At 40.3% G+C, this 20,774-nt stretch overlaps 1 protein-coding gene across 2 annotated transcripts in view; it reads right to left on the bottom strand.

Moving 5' to 3' along the window:
• The window catches only part of hpn (hepsin), a 110,978-nt gene that overhangs the window by 28,275 nt on the left and 61,929 nt on the right, over positions 1-20,774 (bottom strand). Inside the window, exons 4-7 of one of the 2 annotated variants that reach the window (XM_039773621.1) lie at positions 14,183-14,224; positions 11,267-11,414; positions 11,034-11,156; positions 541-581 (exon numbers count right to left, since the gene is read on the bottom strand). In XM_039773621.1, the coding sequence (XP_039629555.1) occupies positions 541-581; positions 11,034-11,156; positions 11,267-11,414; positions 14,183-14,224 (354 nt within the window). The remainder of the gene's footprint in view (positions 1-540; positions 582-11,033; positions 11,157-11,266; positions 11,415-14,182; positions 14,225-20,774) is intronic. The other variant, XM_039773622.1, reaches the window with a different exon arrangement.

The raw sequence follows: 20,774 nt of genomic DNA, 5'->3' as shown, positions 1-20,774 counted from the left end.
CCCAATAAAAAGTGTTCCTTTAATTTTTGTGAGCAGTATATATATATATATATATATATATATATATATATATATATATATATATATATATATATATATATATATATATATATATATATATAATGTATAAACATTGATAAAGATTGTGCATATGCTCGGCCATTTCTTTTTATCAGATCATCTCTGGACTGTCACTAATTCATTCTGGATCTCACACACACCCTCACTTCTAAACTCACACATTCAACACATCATGAACACAATCAAAACAGCAGCATGCATTTAAACTGTTAGAGGAGGTTGAAATTCCTTGAGGAAGAACACACATCCTCTACGCAGAAGGCACCTCCGCCAGCAGCAGACCTGAAGCCATGCTTTGTGAACTGCAATCAGTGCCTCCTCTGCAGCGGTGCACTCTAAATACTTTAGGGTGGACTTTTCACTAAGCCATATGCTCTTAGAATTATAAATACTGACTGAACCATTTCATCAACTGATTCATTGAATGCTCGGTTTATTGAGAGATCCTGGATGGCTTACCTTGGCAGTTGACAGTTAGGATTTTGCCGCTTTCACAGTCACTAAAATCAGAAAAAAACAACACAAACAACAACAAAAAAAGCTAAGTCATTCTGATGCTGGCACAGCATAGACAGGAAAACTGTTCAATTCCAAAACATTCCAAAAAGTTTAAATCACATAGGTGAAAATTATCTTATATTTTTACACACCTATATTTTTAGAAACTGGTTTCACTATGCCTTCTCAAAAACAATTTAGTGAGCAAAGGAAAGCATTCATGGCTACAAATAAATAAATAATACTGACAAATATACAATACAATATAATAAAATAAATAGTGAAACTGTGTGATTGGGTGTCCTTTAAGGTAAATTGGGGAAAAAAATGAGAAAAATAAATAAAACTTTCTATTTTTATATTCATTTAAACGTATTAGTCAGAATCTTGAGGTTGCTAATCAGTTTATGTCCCCAATCTCACCTACACTTACAAACTGTGGTTGTTTCAGAGGACCAGAACATAGAGTCATTCCAGGTTGAGAAGTAATTGTTGATCTGGTTGGGGTATCACAAGAGGATGCCCCATTGGACCCTAATAGTGAGGTATGTCTTGTAGCTCCAGCTTCGCTCAGGCATATGTTTGGGAACTATCCAAAATGAAAGCCCTTCTGTGAAAAATCCTTTCACATGCTGTCTACAAAGTTAGTTCAGATGAGCTTTGACTATTCGGTCATAAATTGAACATTATTTCTCCCCTACACTGTTGGTATGTTGGCTAATTCTGCTCAATTAGAACAATCCTAATACACCCCCTATAATTCAATGGGAAAAATTATATATATATTATCTAAAACCAGAAAACAAAATCAATTTTTCATCCATGGATTTGTGCAGAGCTCTTAGAATTTGGTAAGATTACATTAATCCATCCATCCATCCATTATCCAACCCACTATATCCTAACTACAGGGTTATGGGGGTCTGCTGGAGCCAGTCCCAGCCAACAAAGGGTGCAAGGCAGGAACAAATCCCGGGCAGGGCACCAGCCCACCGCAGGGCAAGATTACATTAATGATTAATGCTATTCTAAAGTACATTTCTTGTGCTGCTGTCCGCTAAACTAATATGGCTTTAGTTAATAAGAGGTCACAGCATACTTGGACTCTTTTTTTTTATTAATGATCAGCTCTCTTTTGTGGGAAGAGCTGATGAGGAGATTTAATGTGACTAATAATCACGATTTTTAATTATTTCTCTGATACATGGCACTGATTAAATTATTTTTTAAAAATCTTGTAATTTTGTTTTACTGAAAATCACGTCTGATTGCAAGATTATAAAGCATCTGTAATTCACACATGTGCTATCATTGCTCAATAGAGGTGCATAGAAAGCAGAGAGGAGGTGTTGTCACTAACTGTCCTTTACTCTTCCACTTGCCACTCCAAGAAGAACCCCAGTGAAGGAGCGTGAGCCCACCTGCGGGGCCCAGAGAAGGCTGCATCCCTTCTGGTCAGGACAAAATAAAAGGAGGCTTGTCCAAAGGGGGGCACCTCATTCTTGACCTAAACTTCCTAGTGGATGGAGCTCCTGAGCTACCTGAAGCTTTAACCTGCATGTACTGTAGTAGCTGTAAAGGCTGGACTGACCTACAATTGGTTTTCTGTGCCTTCGTACTAATGTTTTTGTTTTGTTTAAATTAAATGGAGTTGCCTGGCTGAGTCCCCAATTGTTACTGTGGACTCCTTATGTCCTTGCAATAGATTTGGAACAAATACAATTTCCAACAAAAAAAAAAGAACCTGCCATGTGTTTATAGTATACACAAAACAAATTAAGGGACAATGGAAGAGAATCCTTTGCTCAAAGTGAAGAAGCACGTGCTGAACAATTTTTTTTTGATATGACAAATAATGCTTTCATTGTCTTACTACCATAATATGTGCGTTTAATGTGAAATCTAATGTTTAACTCTTTCAGGGTTGATGTTGACTTTTGTCAAAGGGAGGAGTTGATGATGGTAATTAACTGTAAACTGTGAGAAAACCAACTGTTATGTTTTAGTTGGACTCTCATTGTCTGAAGGAACGTTAGCGTCATTGGTTTGACCGCGATTTCTTGCGCTCGCATGAGTAGCAACACTGGGACTGACATCTGGTGAAAGATCAAAGCGAATGCGTAAAGCAAAATACTCCGCAGACGACATTCCGCCTATTACCTCTGAACTGGACTATGACTTTTCAGACTCTGATTTTGATACAAGTGATCGAAAACGAATGTGAGGTTCCAGCTTCAGCTAATTGATCCCCAGCTAATCGTAGTACTGACAATGTTCACCAGGTAGAACTGTCACTTAACAATGATAAGAGGTAGAAACCACATTGCAATGCACTGCGACCGTGATCGCTGCTGCTGCCCCAGCCACAGAAGACAGCCTGGCAGCAAACCTGCTGCGCATTTTTGCCAAACTGGCAGCCACAGCATGCAGCAACAGATGTTTTATATTGATTTCTGTGTGAAACCATTGCTTTTCAGAAACTGTTTTTTGGAAAAAATATTCAGCCCTCAAAGAGTTAAATGACAACACTTCCACAGTAACTTCAAATTTATTCGAACTCCAGATTTCTAGAAATGTGTGTTGTACAACATCCAGGAAGCAGTCAATATTAATACATCTTTGTATTATGGAATTATTGAAGATCACAGGCACCAGTGGCTCATTTTCTCCTGGATCAGGAGCCTGAAGTTTTTGTTTTCCTTTTCTCAGTTTATACCCGATGATAGGTGTTATTAAAGAAACAAGCAAATCATTTTATCACAGCATCACTTGTAGGGCAGACATGTCTAGAAAATGTGAGCATTATCAGTTTTTAATTCTTATTTCTATGTAAACATCTAGGGCAAATTGTGCAGTAAATCTTCTAAATCCTGGAGATGTACTTGATTTTTAAAGAGAGCAGAGAGGTTGGGAGCATGTGCTGATTACAGTGTGTTGCCATACCCACCATACAACGAACCCCCTGAATTGGGATCCAAGTGCAGCCGTGCAATGGGTGACATCTCAACACCACAATGAACAGTGTGAGGTTTTTTTTTACAGTGGTTGGAGTGTCAATCCTACCACCAACCTCCAAGTTTTCCCTGCAAACTGGATGCAGGTTAACGTCATACCCTGGACAAAGCAATTGCAGGTTAAGGGCCTTGCTCAAGGGTCAAACAGAGTAGAGTCACTTCTGGCGTTTATGGGATTCGAGCCAGCAACCTTCTGACTGCCGATGCAGATCCCTAGCCTCAGATCAACCATGTCATCAAAATTATAAAATGCATTATATAATGCCCCATTGTAAAATGTGCTATATAAATATCTTCTTCTTCTTCTTCTTCTTCTTCTTATTATTATTATTATTATTATTATTATTATTATCATTTAGGAATCTGAGCTCTGTTCTTATCACCAAACAGTAACAAACTCAGGATTGTGCAAAACAGCAGCAGTTTTTTCAAAACCCCTACCTTTTGATAATTTGTCATCTGTTGCAACACATCACTAGATACGGCACCTATTTGGTGATTTCCAGTAATTTTATTCCATTTTCTGCTGCCTATGCAAAGCAATTTAAATTAATTTCATTAGCACATTTAAACAATCTAAATGAGAATGCCCTGTTTTGGCTGGGATTGGCTCCAGCAGACCCCCGTGACCCTGTATTTGGATTCAGCGGGTTAGAAAATGGATGGATGGATGGATGGATAATGGATGGATTGATGGATGGAAATGAGAACAAGCCATTCAGCTCAACAAAGCTTGCCTGTTCAGTGCTACATGTATCAGGATAAAAAGAAAGATTAAAATCTTTTGAGGCTTACAAAATGGAGACTATGAAGGGATTTGCAAGTTGTATTTACAGCAATGAAATCTGTAGATGGAAGCCATTACATTACAAAAGGTTCTTCCACATGGGCTCAAGTAGGAGCTAGTGAAGAGACAATGTGACATACACAACAGGGAACTCAAAATACAAGCAGTGTGGTGCAATGGCTAAGGCTGACAGTTCGTTCTTCTTCTCTCATTTAACCTGCATGAGCTCCAATTGTAAAAAAAAATCATGTCAACAAATAGCACAGGAGTTGTACTAGATAAAAAACAGCCAAAAACACAATGATAATAAACACACAAAGTCAATTACCTAACAGTTTGACTACTTAGTAACCAACTAGGGACACTTTAGGAGAACAGATCTGATATAAACTCTTGGATAGTTGGCCTAAAAAAGCTTGGTTTGATGTCAATGAAATTCATTTTTAGGATCTGTGTTCTATATTGCAATGCTAAACAAATCCATAGAGACAAAGGTAAAAATGTATCATCATGGACACAGGGAAGTATGGTTAGTCCTGCTTCTTTACAGAGTCTCTGCCCTGGGATTTCTATCCTGAATGTAGTTGTTGTCAAAATGCTTTACAAAGGACTCCATAGGATTTCATCATTTTTTTTCCAAAGATGTGACTATTATGTTAACTGGAGAGTCTTCATTAGCACTGTATAAGGGCACGCATGAGTGGTACCAGAGCGGCACTTGGTGTCCTACTCAGAACTGATTTCTATGCTTGATGCTGCCAAAAGAGGCTTTGGTTTAATGTGACCGTGAATTGGACAAAGGGAGCCTGAGCATGCCATGTTATTTCATCATAAGTATATATTTAGGCCAGCATTTTGGGCTTAGATTCCTTCCATATTAAGTCATTTGCAGACTCTAAACTGGCCCAGTATGAACGGAGTTTGAACTGGGGATGTCAAAATATACAAGATGGTGCAGTAATTGTATGATCAACAAAAACTGAAACAGAAAACAAGAACAAGATCTAACTGCGTAGGCCCTGATGACCTGCCTACTTGGGTGATGGCTTAGTCACTTAATCACCTCAAAGTCCTACCACATGACTTTTTTCCTATTCTCTTTCTCTGTAACTGTTTCTCTTGACTATGGCCTTTTTTCCCAACAGGGAAACTAAATTGGTTTGTGTGTGTGGCAGTGTATGTTGGATCAGCTTTCGGACCTCAATACCAGTGTCAAATCGGTTTTGAAGCAAATAACAGATAATTCAAAAAAACATATTTTACTTTAGCCTCCCTGTTGCACCGCACAATTGCTTGCCTCCCTGTCTCCCTGTAATTGTAACATCGTCCTATGAACCACTTCCCACTCAATTGCCAAGAAGTTTTAATCAAATCAAAGCAGTTGGTATGGTACAGCCATCATGAAGTTCCAATCACACCAAAGCAAAAAGGTGGAGAGTTCTGAAGGTGTTGAAGCATTAATTTCATTTTGTGAAGTATACAAAATGTATGTTTTTCCAAAACTGCAATACTGTGAGTCGAGGAATTGGGATTGTTGGGTTATGGGGGATGGTTTTGAGAGGAATACTGACATTTACTGCTGGTATCGAAAATCCCAAAATGCTGGTACCATCTGTACTTTGTATTTGTTTTGTTTTGTTACTTTTTTTAGTACTGGTATACCACACCACGGTATTGTATATTATGAACCAAAATATGTAGTAATGTAGAGGTCTATCCTGATTTTATTAGAATTTTGGAGTGAAAATCAACCAAAATCACATTTCTATCTAAATAATGGAACAAATGATTATTGTGATAAAATACCTAGAGTAGCATTCTCAACTAGCAACTCATGCATCCTTCACAACTATGATTCCATATATCTAATCAGAGAGTCGTAATGCAACGCTGATTGACTTTAGATAGATAGATAGATAGATAGATAGATAGATAGATAGATAGATAGATAGATAGATAGATAGATAGTGTGGCAGTAGGGGGCGCTAGTGCTCCCTTGAACCCTCAGGTACAACTCCAGACACCAGGTAAAAGTCCAAGACTTTTTATTTTCTTTTAACACAGTGCACCAAGCACCTTCCACACTACTCATTAATTATAAACCAATATAGCACACTATTCACTCCTCCTCGCCCAGACACTTTGCTCTTCTCCCTCCCAGCACAGCTCAGCATCTGGACTGAAGCATCATCCCTTTATAGCCCCTGACCCGGAGGTGTTCCTGTCCAATTAAGCCCATAGTTCTTTATTACTTCCGGGTTAGTGTAAACAGTCCTTTTCTTCAACCCGGGAGCACGTCGTTCCTTCCTGTCACATGACCGTGACGTACTCCCGGGTTATAGGGCACACAAGAGCCCATGAGCCCCCCTCCCGGTGGTCCCCAAGGTATCCAGCAGGGCTGTGTAAAAACACTACATAGTCCATAAGGCCCTGCTGGAATTCGGGGCACGATAATGCTGTCGGGAGAGCTCCTCCTGGTGGCCTGGGGGTGAGGGCCGGAGCACGAAGCCGGCAGTCCTCCACAATAGATAGATAGATAGATAGATAGATAGATAGATAGATAGATAGATAGATAGATAGATAGATAGAGTCAGTTATTAATGAGACTGTTAAATTTTTGTGATGTCAGAAGTTGAAAAGCTAGAGAGGCTAGGATTTGATCCCTGTTCCATGGAGCTGTGGGACATAAGCACCTAAAATGACTGATTAGTATTGACTGTATTTATTGTATTATCTTACTGGAAAACTCTTATTTCCTGTATGAAAAATGAAGACATTTATTAATAAAACTCTCAGATATTTTCATTCCTGTCTCTATGAACACCTCTCTATTTCTAAAAAAAGTCATCTCTTATCATTTGTATAAGTACCTTTAGTAATGATGAATTATTTCTACTTTTCTCAAGTACATAGCATTTGAACAGACCATCTAATTTATTTTTGCTTGATTTCATGAGAGGGCGGCACAGTGGCGCAGTGGGTAGCGCTGCTGCCTCGCAGTTAGGAGACCCGGGTTCACTTCCCGGGTCCTCCCTGCGTGGAGTTTGCATGTTCTCCCTGTGTCTGCGTGGGTTTCCTCCGGGTACTCCAGTTTCCTCCCACAGTCCAAAGACATGCAGGTTAGGTGGATTGGTGATTGTAAATTGAGTGTGGGTGTGTGTGTCCTGCAGTGGGTTGGCGCCCTGCCTGGGATTGGTTCCTGCCTAGCGCCCTGTGATGGCTGGGATTGGCTCCAGCAGACCCCTGTGACCCTGTGTTCGGATTCAACGGGTTGGAAGATGGATGGATGATTTCATGAGCTTCTCAAGACTTTGCTTAAAAAATGGAAATATAGTGACAGACCACCAAAGCTTCACTTAATTCCTCTTTAAATGCCATTTTAAGAAGACACTTTTTTTAACTAGTAAAAATTTACTCTGTGCCACTAAAGAAAGGTTTTGTGGTGTGATTCGGTAAATGTGTGTGTGCACGTTTGAAATGCCCTCCTAAGTAAAGAGAGTTTGGTGAATGCATGTTATCTGTTTAGGAGTACAATGCAGAAGCAACAGATTAAAAGTAGTCTCTCTGCCTTTAAATGGCAACTCCTGTTGCAGATGATCATCAGGTCTGTTTTTGGATGTTCACTGTCTTTATCATCAGTTTTGTTACAAAATATCATGACAACTTTAGAATATCATAAAGTTCAAGGGGTTTGCTCTACTAGTCTCTGCCACTAATGGTACTTAAAGTCATCCAGCCATGTGTTTGCTGAGACCAAAGTACAGAGACAGGAACAGAGGCTCAGCCACAGACTGAACAAACAAAGTCCGAACTAGCAGCTGAATAAACTGCTGTTGACTATGTGTCATCCAAAGTGGCAGAAGTAAACAACACTGACTCAGAGAAAACATTGGACAGTGGAAGGCTGGCCAACTGCTAGGTCAAAGGTCAAGGTCAATGTAAGGTATGGCAGCTAGAACAAAACACTCTGTCCAGATGTCCTAAGATGTGTTCAAATACATTCAAATCTAATGTTTGGGTTAATAACACAAAACAATAGCCATCTGTGAGAAATTCTGTAATGCAGGATAGGTTACAGAAAGGGGGAAAGGTGCCTATAAGAGACACAATAACATCCACAGTGAATGGTAGAAAAAAATAATCCTTGCACCTAGAAACGAAATGGGAAAAGAAGGTCTGCTTTCGCAATTGTGGAAATCAATTGGATTGCTTGAGTGTTGTACTCACAGTTACCACTAGAGGTGTCCTCATGATTAAAGGAGATTAGTAGACAGGATCATTCTACTGTAGGTGACTTGTGGCACTTTCACTGCTATTACACTAAAAGACACTTTAATGAGCTGAATGAGTTAATTACAGCCAAACCTGCTGAAATTTGGTGGTCAGCCGGACACATTACAGATTATGATAGAAGTACGGACATGATAGCAGAGTTATTCTGCAAGTGATGGCTGAAGGGAGACTCTCATTCCTGTGTAGGATCTGTGATGCCCAGAGGAACAACAGTAAATAATGAACAGTGAAATGAGAGCCCACCACAGTGACTGTGTTAGCAGTATACACCGTATACAGAGACGTTCTGCCCCCAGGGTGTGAAAAGATCTTGATCCATGGAACAACTTGTGGAAACGGAATTCTATTCACACCTTCCTCTACAGTATCTCTTATTGAACACTTGCAACTGCCAACTCTGTGTAGACTAATTTCAGAGCTGAGAAAGTTCAAAATTTGAGGTTATCTTCAGCAATTACATTTCACTTTTTCTTGAGACTGAGATGTCTTTTGATTGCCAGAAAATGCCTTGAATCATGGGCAAATGGCTTGCAGAGCAGATGGTTTCCAATACTGTACTTGTGATTGCCAATTTGGCAGCTTTCGCTGACTGTTATACTTTAAGTAGTTGATTCTGAATCCAAATTTGATTTCAAGAGGATTTTGTTTTTGTGTCAGTTGTTACGTTGAGATGCTATCTTACTTACTGTAATAGTCTAAAAAATAGTCTATGATAACCTCCTGTCTGTATTTTACGTATACAAGGGAAAAACTGTCATTACCTGAAAGAATGAAAATTAGTCATTTTGTATAAATAGAGAAACCTACAGTTATCTATTTGTATGAAATCTGCTGTATAAATATGTTCAGATGACTGACGGACTTTTGAATAAATTAATAGATGGGTGGTGCAGTGGTTGTGCTGCTGCCTTACAGCAAGGAGACCCAGGTTTGCATCCTGGGTCCTCCCTACGTGGAGCTTGAATGTTCCTCCTGTGTCTGCATGAGCTTCCTTCCATCGTCCAAAGACATGCATGTGAAGTGAATCAGCAAATATGGAAGTGTGTATTCACCCTGTGATGGACTGCCACTCTTTTTGGATTTGTTCCTACCTTGCACCCCTATGTTAGCTAGGATAGACTTCTGCATCCCCCACAACCCTGGTTTGGATTAAGCAGGTTAGAATGTGGCAAAATTGTTAATAGGTAATATAATGGATATATTTTATTTTTTTAGAAATCTAGGGGACTCTGCCCCCTGTTCACTTTGCTCGCTAACCCCTGACTACGTGCTAGTCATTTCCTGGACCTGCCGCTTGTGATGAATCATGCTGTGCTTTTGGATAAATGCAAATATACAGTAAACTCTGTCTTTGATATCTCAGTCTTTCGAAACAATTATCACTGACAATTTGTCACATGTTGGTTTATTATATATGTGAGCGTGATCTTTCGGATACATATAAAAATTCAAGAAAACTTCTGTGTCCATGTTTGTCAGGTAAATTTCATGTAAAGTGCGATACTTTTGGACGTATAGATTTGTATCCATTATTGGTTGTATAATTTCTAATACATCCGATTGTTTAACTCTTTCTTTAACAATTTTGATTGCATCGCTTCTCTGTGATCATAAATATAAATCTGACCGAATTGTGGTTTCTTTGAAATGAAACTTGGTAATAGCTTTAATTGTTGTGGGACCACAGATTCTCATAGTATATGGTCCTGAATCGTGTAAATCTACGTTTTGAGCATTGAATAATGCAAAGACAAATAAATTATTGTAGATTTAGATATTTTGCCTGTAGTGTTTGTGGATTTACCTTTCACCAAATAACAAATCTTTTATTTCTCGTGGATACACCACTTCATTGGGAAGAAACACTACTTTTCCCTGATGGCACCATGAATTACACGATCTACAAGTCTCTGTCTTAAACTTTAAAGTTACAATATCTACATACTTCTGACATATCTCCTATGTCCATATATTCAATCTCCTTTTACTGTTCCGTTATTTCACTGAGTAATCATTTCCATTTGTTAGCACTAATGCGATCTTTACTATCAGTTTTAAGAGACTTTCGAATTTTAGTACTTTCATAATCTGTAACCTGCTCTGCATGTGTATCACACCAACATTTTTGAACCAGTTTATGACATTCTACTTTGTCTTCTACTCTTTGTCTTTTATTTCCATCCCCGCTTGGACCTGTTAGGTCTTCATTTCATCTCTTGGTACAAAGTCTCGGCTCGTGGTATGTGTAATTATCTCTCTGAAAATGTCTTGTCTTGTCTATCTGAATAAGTCTCGTCTTGTCCCAAGATTTTCTTATACAATAGAGAGACTAATCACTATCAAATACATCTTGAACTTACCAAGGAATCAAAACCTCTTGAATCTTTTTGCCAAACTGCAGTTCTTTCTCATCAACACAAAAGTATCCAGCTGACCCATTGGCACCAACTGTGCTGACGGTTCTTTCTGAATAAGACAGATACCTGAAATTTGGAAAAAAAAAAAAAACCTTGAAAAACCCAAAATTTGTAAACCAACGGGACACAAATTAGAAAAAATAAAGCAGAAAAAGACAAAGAGAGAATTTCAGTACCTGATAAAGCCCATTTCTTCACAGCTGATCTGAGCAACAACTTCATTGTAGCTGGAAGAACAGACTGACCTCCACTTGCCGCCTGTGCGGTCATAAACAGATAGCCGCAGGTCAGCTGAATTGATCTGCACTGAACAGGAGAGACAGGCTAGAATGAAGACGATTACTAAGGGTGAGGCTCATGGCTAAACTTGAAATAAGTCATCTTTTATGCTTTGTTAATTTGCTATATTTTTACTACAGCACTAGCAAATAATTATGAATAAACAAACACACAGTTTAGACTCAGACATACCTATTAAGACACCATTGGCTTAATCAAAAGCACAGCGGAAACAGCAAAAGGAATCGAATTAATATTGTGAAAAAAGAAGGTGAAGGTGCAATTCAAGGTCTTACTGGTTGCCAAAGAACTCAAGTAGGCAGCTCTGGGTGTCAAAGGAAAAATTCGGAAAAACATATCTAACAGATGTGAGGAGAGCCCCTACAGAATTCTTTCAGGGAGATATATTTGTCTGTGGACAATAGTATCCCTCTATGCCCATGTGCTGACAAAAGAAAAGTACATTTTTGGCACATGATATTAAAAACAGAAAATGACATGAAGCCATTGCCTCCTCACAGTAGAGCAGAGCTCCCCAAGAACGCCCTCGAACAGCGGTTCCCAAACTCGATCCTGGGGACCCTCTGTGGCTGCAGGTTTTTGTTCCATTGGACTCTTAGCTCAATTAAGTGAGTCATTATTTCCAAGTTTTCGTGTTTTGGAGTCAATGTAGAAATTACAAACAAAGTTTGGTAGATTTTTATTAAAATGTAATAAGCAGTTATATGGGCAATATGTAGGGTTTTTTTTTTAAAGTCGTTAACAGTATTTTCAACCTTATTTTCATTCTTTCCTAATTAGTGAGCCTGACATTGAAGTCTTTGCTGCTTTCATCATCCTGGGTGTCTGCTGTGCTGGTTGTTAATTGTCACTATTAGGGTTAAATGAAGGAAGAAAACTACACAGGAGAATAATAGGAAAATAACAAAAGAGAGTTAAGCATTTGTAGCTTTTTTAAAAAATGGAAATGTCTTATAAATGCAAAAAACATACTGTTGTGTTTTTCTGAATGCAGAATAACAGAAGAGTAAAAAAGTCCAGCTAATTAAAAGAGATCAGTTGTTATCGATTATTATCACCGATTGTGAATCTGGTTGGAACAAAAACCTGCAGCCACAGTGGATCCCAAGGACCGAGTTTGGGAACCACTGCTCTAGAATATCGCAATGCTGTTTTCAGCGTTTAGTTTTGTGAGGATCATTGAGGAGTTGTATTATTTCAATATGAACCCATTTCCCTGATACTCCAAAACTCTAGCCTTGACTACCTGAACCTGGACGTCACTCCAAGAAAGGGCCAGAAGTGATCCAGGAAGGAGTATACAGCCACGTTATGAAAAGGGACATACTGGGTGTGAAGTTGAGAGAAAAGATAATGAAGGCCACTCAACTGGAAGAATAGGGAGGAGAAGTCAGAGATAAAGAAAAGTGACAGAGAAAGAGGGGTATAGTAAGTACAAAGGAAAACTATTAGTACATTGAGGTCCCTGCTGCCTCGCAGTTAGGACATCCAGGTTCGCTTCCCGGGTCCTCCCTGCGTGGAGTTTGCATGTTCTCCCCGTGTCTGCGTGGGTTTCCTCCAGGTGCTCCGGTTTCCTCCCACAGTCCAAAGACATGCAGGTTAGGTGGATTGGCGATTCTAAATTGGCCCTAGTGTGTGCTTGGTGTGTGGGTGTGTTTGTGTGTGTCCTGCGGTGGGTTGGCACCCTGCCCAGGATTGGTTCCTGCCTTGTGCCCTGTGTTGGCTGGGATTGGCTCCAGCAGACCCCCGTGACCCTGTATTTGGATTCAGCGGGTTAGAAAATGGATGGATGGATGGATGGACATTGAGGTCCATTGGACAGACCACCCACCGCATGAGAGATTGTGACTCCTTTCACTTATTAGTTATTACTTGCCAGACTTTGTCCCTTTTGTATTTATTTACTTAATGAAAATATCCTTTTATAATACATTTGATGTTTCTGGTGTTTTCCTGGGTTTGGGGAACACATTATAACCACCAACTATCTTCTACTGGCTTAATGTTAGGCAGATGTCAGTCATTAAGCTGCAAATCTAAAATGTGATACTCACACCAGATGCAGTCTTTCAATGAGCAACAGTTTTAAAGAACATTATGACAGCAACTGGTGTGACAACAATCAAAACACATAGATGTACATATTGTAAATGGTCTGGGACAATAGGAGACATAAAACTAGCAAAGCTGACAATTCAGGAGACGAGTACATCTGGTATAAATATTTAAGGATTTTTTTCCATACTTGCCAGCTGTATTAACATATGTTTGGCAAAAAGGTACATTTTAATTACGTCCAGTACACCTACTTTATATTATAGAAAGAGGTCTTGACAGCATAACATAATATAATAATGCATTGCACAATGTAATGCTATTGCATAAGCCCCATTTTAACTGATAAAATGGACTTGGCTGGTTTTGGATCAAAGCCGGTTATGTACACACAGCACAGGTCATGCAGCATTTAATATGTGTAGACTGACAGTCCTTCCTCCCCAGCCTGTTAACAGAATTAAAGAAGCCAGGCACCAGCAGAATCAAGTTTATTTAATGGGTTCCACAGCAACGAAAAGGCACCAGGGAAGCCAGTCATAAAGGAAACATGTTAACCAGCTCTTAGGGGAAATCAGCTTTGTCTTTCATGCTAGTTTTGAGGTGCTGATTGGTCTGCTGTGATTTTCATAAGATCTTAAACATAGAGTCACAAATATGGAAGGAAACAAAACCCACAGCAATTTAAATCATAAGCTTTAGAATTAGGCAGAGGAAAGTCTTCATCTTTTACCTACCATCATATAATCCAAGATCTTCTGTCTTGACTAGGAAGGTGACTATCAAAAAATAAAAAAACAAAACAAGATTTTAAAATAAGGCAGTGGTTCTCAACCTGTGGGGCGGCCCCCTCAGGGGTGTGTGAAGTAACAAAAAGGGGTGCGAAGATGTGAAAAAAAGAAAACAAAAATCAAGAATATGAAAAAAACATCTGTTAAAACCAAAACAAATTATACTATATTAATTCTGATACTAGAACAATAAATATAGAGTTAGATAAATGTCGATAAAAGTTAAGTAGGTATAATAAAATATGCATCTACATTTCAAAAAAATGTTAGGGGGGGCGCGATCAAAACTGTTATGAAAACTCAGGCCGCAAATACTTAAAGGTTGAGAAACGCTGAAATAAGCAATAGCAATTTCATTTTTTTTCCTAAGGTATGTCCAAAATATTGGTGGCATAATGTAGTAGCAAAAATAAGGGATCGACTGCCAGTTTGTTCATTTTCTGTGAAGAGCTTACAATGTTCTCCATGTATCCACAAGGATTTTCTCTGAATGCTATGTAAAATGTACAAGTTAGTTAGACAAGAAAATTGAAATTAGTACAAAAACAAGTTGATTTGCTATGTTGTAGTGGTCTCCAAGATCCTTTTCTGAATATGGGCCTCACAGGAGTATACTGTCATCATCTGCTTTGTAGAACTCATGTGACGTAGCCTCACTGAATTAAACCAACATGCCGGAGGTGTAATTGAAACACTCTGCAGAAATGATTTTTCTCCAGGAACTGAAGGTGTTCTAAAAAAGCCAATGCTGAGTATATACACGATATGTTCATTTCCAAATTCAATGAAAATAATATTATTATTGTGAAAAGTTTGAATGAGTTTGTACTCTGGAGTGGTTCCTGCATTAAGCAACAACAATAGGACAGAGCCAGCCAGTGTGTTTACATGCACACACATAATCAGGTTAAGGTGAATAACCCGGTTAAGACAGTAACCTGATTTCTCAATAATCCTGGTTCACATTCACAAGTAGTCTTCTGGAGTTCTCCTCTGGCAAAATGCTCCAACATCATAAAGCTGTGCAAAGAAAGAGATCAACATCATCAATGGCTGCTGTCAATTGGATAATGAGTATGATGCCTGTAAATATTTTCTCGTGTTTTATAAATATATTAAGTCAAATATTTATATGGTTCTGTTATCAGACCATACACAGCAAACACTTTTTTGCTTAGCTGTGACACTGTGCACTCTGCCAAGAACTGACCCCGGCACCTGTGCTTCTTGTCTTACATCCAGTGCTGCTGGAGTAATAATAACACAAGTATTATTAACTTCAATAAGATATGTGTTAGGTTACTCGTTACTTTACTGACTATGTAACGCACCTTACTTTTATTACCCTATTGCTGTTGAGGTTGTGTTGCTGAGTTGAGCACTGCATGTTCTGTTTATCAACAGGGTTTATCAATACAGATTTAGTAATTTCTGAAATACTGAGACAGATTATTTCAGTCAGGAGAAGGAATAATGCGACCTCTCAAAAATTTGCCTATAGAAATTCATTTTGTGGATGTTTCTACCTGTGTTTATGAACCAAAATACTAAATCCTTAACAGTAACCCGGTTAAATGATTACATGGCCACATAATCAGATCATTCAAGGAGAAATCTACTTCAGGTAATCAGGTTTCTCAGGGGCCAATAACCGAGTTTCTCTAATCGTAATAAGGACTTGCATCATATTTGAGAAATCAGATTTCTATGAATAATCAGATTATTGAACTGTTGCAGTTCATTTGTAACTCAGTCCCATCAGCTTTGGGCATAAGGCAGGATCCAACCCTAGATAGGATGGCGGTCCATTGCAGGAAAAATGGCAGTTGTCAATTATCTTAAACTAGCCAACCCGCGGCGTAGCATACGCCGCATAATCAGGCCGCTTTTTAAATGATTTTTAAGCACAGAGGAAAAAATAAACATTTGAAAAATCCGTAATTTAATAAACCACCAAGAAAAGTAACATTGCAACAATGCGCTACTGAACCAACATACAATTGTCCGTGACTGAAAACCAGAGGAGCGCCGTCGCGCTTTCTCCTTCCAGCGCTCGTTCAGTACGCACTGCCCGCTTATGTGCCCGCCCCCAACTCCCTACCTGAGTCGCTTTCGTCTGTGTACAGTCCACACGCACCTGTGAGTCACGTTGACTGTTAATTTTCCAAACACCGCCTCAGTCGGTTTCCACGTTGATTTTTCATTGTTCTTTGCGGTTCTGGCTGCTTATTTTTTATATATAATCCACCAAGTCACCCGACCATGGGGGCTTTACAAAGGAAGGGGCGTAATCAGTGCGGCGTATGACCCGCACGCACTGGGAATTTCGCTTGTGGGGAACAATTGGAAGCCACGGTCTCCATCACGAATGGGGTTCAACGGCTTACCCACGCCGGGTAGACACACGTTGATCCATTCAGTGTAGCGCGTGCAGTACCGGACATACAAGTGCATCACAGACCTGTTAATGCTCAATCTCACGTGGCTGAAAGCCACTTGTCCCTTTTGGATGCCGACCGCTGTTGGGTCGTGTAACTATTTAGCAGGAGGGAGTCTCGTTCGTTTTCGGAAATAACCAGCCAAATCGCTCCACCAACTAAGAACTGCCATGCACCACCACCCACAGAATCGAGAAAGAGCTATCAATCTGTCAATCCTGTCCGTGTCCGGGCGGGTGAGGTTTCCTGTGTTGAGTCAAATGAAGCGAAAGGCTCCACACCTGGTGGTGCCCTTCCGTCAATTCCTTTAAAGTTTCAGCTTTGTAACCATACTCCCCTGAACCCAAAGACTTTGGTTACCGGTTGGCTCGCGGTCATGGGAATGATCGCTGTTGCAAGGCCTGCATTGGTGAAGCAGGTAAGATGGTAATGAAACAGACGCACAGGGCTTATTGGTTTTTAAAGACTGCTTCCTTCATTGGGGTTTAACCAATGCACGGAACAAACCAACACACAATCGTCCGTGCGGCGCTCAGGGTGGAACAGGAGGAGAGGAGAAGGACATCCACTCCGCTCCCTCCGTCATGCTAGTCTGCTGATTTCTCGTTCAGTATACACTGCCTGCTGATGTGCCCACCTCCAACTCATCACTCGAGTCGTTGTCGTCTTTGTACAGTCCAGATGCACCTGTGACTCACGTAGACTTTTCATTGCTCTGTGCGGTTTTGGCTGCCTTTCTATATATAATCCACCAAGACACCCGACCACGGTGGGAGGGGGGTGTGTACAAAGTGCAGGAATATCTAAGAAGAAGCATGTTTGTCACGGATGCGAATTGCTGTATGTAGCGTGTAAAACAGTTTGCTATAGTGCGTGCGGTCGTGCGTCGTAACCGAAAACTCAGTTTTTAAAGACTGCTCACTTCATTGTGTTTTAACCTCAGTTGTAAAGGAACGTTTTAAGGATCCCATGGGATACCCCTCGCAAACAGTTTTACACGCCATATGGCGATTCACCTCCGAGAAACATGCCTCTATTAACAACGTGGGTCGTAGCTGCATGTGACCTCTACGACAGACGAATATAAATGGCACCGGTTTTTCTGTGTCGTCGTGTCCGAGTTGGTGGGCGTGGCTCTGTGAGTTGTCGTCGTATCCAATGGTCTTGGAGTTGGTGGGCGTGGCTCCTTCCTGCGTGCGCCATAGGTGTCTCACTTGTCGGCGGCTTAGTGAATCCATGCCCCTTCCGGTGTGCTTTCCATGGTTGTCTTGCCTTAGTGAAATATATTTATAGATGGCAAATGTTTTTGATGCGGGAGGTAAGGACCTGCACAGAGAACAAGTACGCTTACTGCATTATAAAACTGAAAGCCAGGTCAATAATTACAGTTATTGCTTTCAAAATTATTTGCTTTAACCTAAACAAGTTTTTCTGTTAAAACAAATGTCTCTATATATATATAGTGATGGATGGCCGGCCGTTTACCCCGGCCAATACCCCCAAGCTGCCAGGTGGAGCCCTCCTTGCAGTATGGGGGTCCCCAGAAGACCAGCAGGGCTTCATGGACAATGTAGTTTTTATGCACAGCCCTGCTGGATGCCTTGGGGGCCACTAGGAGATGCTGCAGGGAGGAATAATGGATATTTTCCCTACGCCCCGGAAGCACACGTGGACAAGAGGAATGATGTGCTTCCGGGGTGAAGAAAAGAACTTGTACCTGACCCGGAAGTGATTGAGAGTCGCATGGACTGGGGATTAGGAACACTTCCGGGTCAGGAGATATAAAAGGACTGTGGGAGCTCCCAGACGGTGAGCTGACCTGGGTGGAAGGGTGGCAACGCGTCTGGGAGTGGAGGATTGTTTCTTAGTGATTATTGATTTATTATATGAGTATTGTGGAGGAAAGGGAGCTTTGTGCACTGTGGCATTTAATTACAGTCAACTTGTGGACTTTTTTCCTGGTGTCTGGAGTCACGGACAGGGGTTTAAGGGAGCGAGAGCGCCCCCTATCTACCACAATATATATTAAATCCAACGTCTTTCGGTATGTCTGTCCACTTTTCACAAGAGAACTACTTAAGGGATAGCCTATAGATGAAAATTATTTTCATAATTTGTTTGAACATTCCAGTTGATTTTGCGATTTTACTCATCATGCTAAGTATGATAGTTTGCTTGTACTGATTTATTTGTGCAAATCCGACAGAGTGGCCTCCTCGATCCCGCGCCAGCCTCCGTTCAAATCAGTCTACCTCTGGCCATGTTTTGGAGCATACCTTGTCTCCACTTACCTAGCGATACCTGTTTGTTTATTGATTTTTAAAGTTTGTCTTGTTTCACTGCTATGCAGGCAGAGCCACAGAGCACAGCTAGTAGTATATAAATGTGTATATTGAGTCGACAGTAACATTTATAGAATTTTTTTTTACATTTATAGGTGAGGGGAGCATGCAGACAGACAGACTCTTTCTGTTGTGTATGGTTCCTTCAACCCTTGGTTAGTCTCCATTTGTTCCATTATCTTTCAGAGCCTCCCTTAGTGCCTGTTAAAGTCAGTTTGGAAAAGGAAAGAACATTTGGCCCTATGATAAAGGGAATAGTAATGCCATAATTTAAATTTTAGTAGTCCTTGGCCATATAGAGCCATGAAAGAAGATCAATACATCCCATGAATTTTTTTTCTTTTTTAACATACTGTATGCGGACAGGGGCAGCACGGTGGTGCAGTGGTAGCGCTGCTGCCTCGCAGTAAGAAGACCTGGGTTTGCTTCCCTTTCACTTCGCTTCGCTCCCTGCGTGAAGTTTGCATGTTCTCCCCGTGTCTGCATGGGTTTCCTTCGGGTGCTCCGGTTTCCTCCCACAGTCCAAAGACATGCAGGTTAGGTGCATTGGCAATCCTAAATTGTCCCTAGTGTGTGCTTGGTGTGTGCGTGTGTGTGTGCCCTGTGGTGGGCTGGCGCCCTGCCCGGGGATTTGCTGCTGCCTTGCGCCCTATGTTGGCTGATATTGGCTCCAGCAGACTACTGTGACCCTGTGTTAGGATATAGCGGGTTAGATAATGACTGACTGACTGTATGTGGACATATCAATATTTGAATTTCATTTAAACAGTATCTTTAGATAAAGATGATGTAAATGAAAAAAAAAAATGACTGCAATAATCTTTTCAACAAAAAATGAATAGATTTTCTGTCTGTGGAAAAAGTAATTCCACCCTTGGCTCAAGTAGTTGGTGTTGCCCCCTTAAGTTTCTATTTCCTGAAATTGCCTACTAGTCTCTGACATTGATTAGGAGAACGTTTTTTCCATTCCTCCATGTAAAATTTCAGCTCTGTCATCTTAGAGGGGTGTCTTTTGTATATAACACATTTAAACCTCCACACAGAATCTCAATGGGGATTCAGATCAGGACTATGACTGAACCCTCCATTTTGTTCATTTCAGCCATTCTTTAGTGTATTTATTGGTATATTTATGGTCACTGTCATGTTCCAAGATTCACTTTTGGTTGTGATTCAATTTTCTGACATATGGTCTCAGATTATCCCAAGGCACCCTCTGGTACAATAAAGAATTCATAGCAGACTCTGTGATGGTGAGCAGCACAAGACAACAAGCAGCAAAATCCTAATTTCCCCACCACCAGACATTATAATTAGGATTAGGTTGTTTTGTTGCAATGCCATCTTTGGTTTTCTTTGAATACTGTATGTCTTAGAGTACTGTGGCGTGGAAACGCTGTCTCTGCATTGTCTGTCCACAACACATTTTTCCAGAAGTTCTGGGGCCTCATGTATAAATGGTGCGTATGCACAGAAATGTTGCGTAAGAACTTTTCCACGTTCAAATCGCGATGTATAAAACCTACACTTGGCGTAAAGCCACGCACTTTTCCACGGTACCTCATGCCTTGTCGTACGCAAGTTCTCCACTCGGTTTTGCAGACTGGCGGTACCCAGCGTCAAAGCAGTGCTACTGTTCCTGTGTGGTTACTCGTTATTTTATATTATAAATAAAATAATATTATTACTGTTATAAATACAGTACACTGAAACTAACCGCATATTGTTTATTAGTGTAATGCATCTGATTGTAATTAA

Source organism: Polypterus senegalus, chromosome 12, assembly GCF_016835505.1.
Source record: "Polypterus senegalus isolate Bchr_013 chromosome 12, ASM1683550v1, whole genome shotgun sequence".
In the NCBI taxonomy this organism is placed as follows: domain Eukaryota; kingdom Metazoa; phylum Chordata; class Cladistia; order Polypteriformes; family Polypteridae; genus Polypterus; species Polypterus senegalus.
The sequence above is the reverse complement of the archived record's forward strand: the minus strand, read 5'-3'. Positions and strand labels throughout refer to the sequence as shown.